This window comes from Chondrus crispus, genomic scaffold (assembly GCF_000350225.1).
Source record: "Chondrus crispus Stackhouse genomic scaffold, scaffold_68, whole genome shotgun sequence".
NCBI lineage: Eukaryota > Rhodophyta > Florideophyceae > Gigartinales > Gigartinaceae > Chondrus > Chondrus crispus.
The window spans coordinates 20,652-21,901 of record NW_005178626.1 but is presented as its reverse complement, the minus strand read 5'-3'; the positions used below and the strand labels follow the sequence as shown (position 1 = coordinate 21,901).

Sequence of the window (1,250 nt, the reverse complement as noted above, 5' to 3'; positions counted from 1 at the left end):
GACTAGCAAAAGGCAGGCCGCGCGTTGCTGGCCACAACCAGGCACAGAAATAAGGGGTGTGAAAATGAAATAGGGCATACTCTTTATCGGATGTACAAGAGGGCAAAAAGGCAACAAGAGGCGAAAAGCGGACGCCTACAGAGGCAACTGTGTGTATCTGTTTGTTTGCAAAAGACAGGCAAAGCGCGGACGGAAAGCGGCGCCGGGCCTACAACCGAAGCCCCGATGCGTGTGAGTTACCGTGAGGCCGAGGCGATGACCTCAGGGTTAGCGTAACCGATGACGCAGAAGCCAATGCGAGTGCCCGAAGCGCCCGTCGGCTGCTCGCTACTCCCTGCGTCTTGATCTTCATGAATGGTAATGCCCCTCCCCACGAGGGCGCCCAAGCGCACAACCTTGTCGACGCGGTCATACTCGGCGTTGCCCTTTCCATCATTGATGAGGTTTCCCAGATCTCCCCAGTGGCGGATCTCGTCGTCAGGAAGTCCGTGCTCGATCTCGTCGCCCGCGACGTTGGTGAAGTGTCCGCCGGTGGACGAGCCATCGCTGACGCTGACGTCGCCGTATGTGTGCACATGGAAGCCGTGTTGCGGATTAGTCAGGCCCGCGACGGCGGCCATGATGCGCACGTAGCACGTGAACAGGTCCGGCTGCTCGCCGACGCCGCGGCGGCGCCACGCGGGCGTGAAGTAGACCACGCCCTCCACGGAGTAGCCGTCCGTGGGCTGGACGGTGCACACCAGCGTCGGGAGGTTGCTGCAGCCCTCCTGCGTGAACAGAGGGACTTCGGCCGCGGCGGCGAGGGACACGGCCGCGAGCAGCGCGGCGACGAGGAGGGGCGTCATCATCACGGGGGGCGGGGGCGGGGGGGGGGGGGGGGGGGGCCATGCATCACTCACCGCCGCACCCATTCCCGTCTCAGGCTGTGCGTTCGCACGTATCATTCAACCGCAGGACCAATTGGCCTAACGTTCACGTAGGCCGAGTTGTGTACGACCAAGTCGCCTCATCGGTCATCCATCGCCCAACTTATTCCGCGTGCATCATGATGGACGTGATGAGATGAGAACCCGTCACAGTTTTGCTCTTCCAAATTGCGTGGCCTACTCCGCTACGAAGCGTCACCCCTCCCTCGTTGCTTTTCCTGTTCACGAGTATAAAGCTTGCTGCCTCCGACCACCCAGCCTCTACACCCCTCTTCCTATCTAGGCCCCTTGGCGGCGCGACTTCCTGCTCCCCCCGCCCCCCCG

At 62.1% G+C, this 1,250-nt stretch overlaps 1 protein-coding gene across 1 annotated transcript; it reads right to left on the bottom strand.

The window, feature by feature from the left end:
* Window positions 1-236: 236 nt before the first annotated feature.
* Window positions 237-845, bottom strand: CHC_T00008473001 (potential copper-zinc superoxide dismutase, CuZn SOD1). Its single transcript, XM_005710799.1, has one exon. The coding sequence runs from the start codon at window positions 843-845 to the stop codon at window positions 237-239; it is 609 nt and encodes a 202-aa protein (XP_005710856.1).
* Between the last annotated feature and the right edge of the window lie 405 nt (window positions 846-1,250).

Excerpts from the sequence above, each read along its gene's own strand:
- CHC_T00008473001 (XM_005710799.1), bottom strand. The coding sequence starts at position 845 with ATGACGCCCCTCCTCGTCGCCGCGCTGCTCGCGGCCGTGTCCCTCGCC.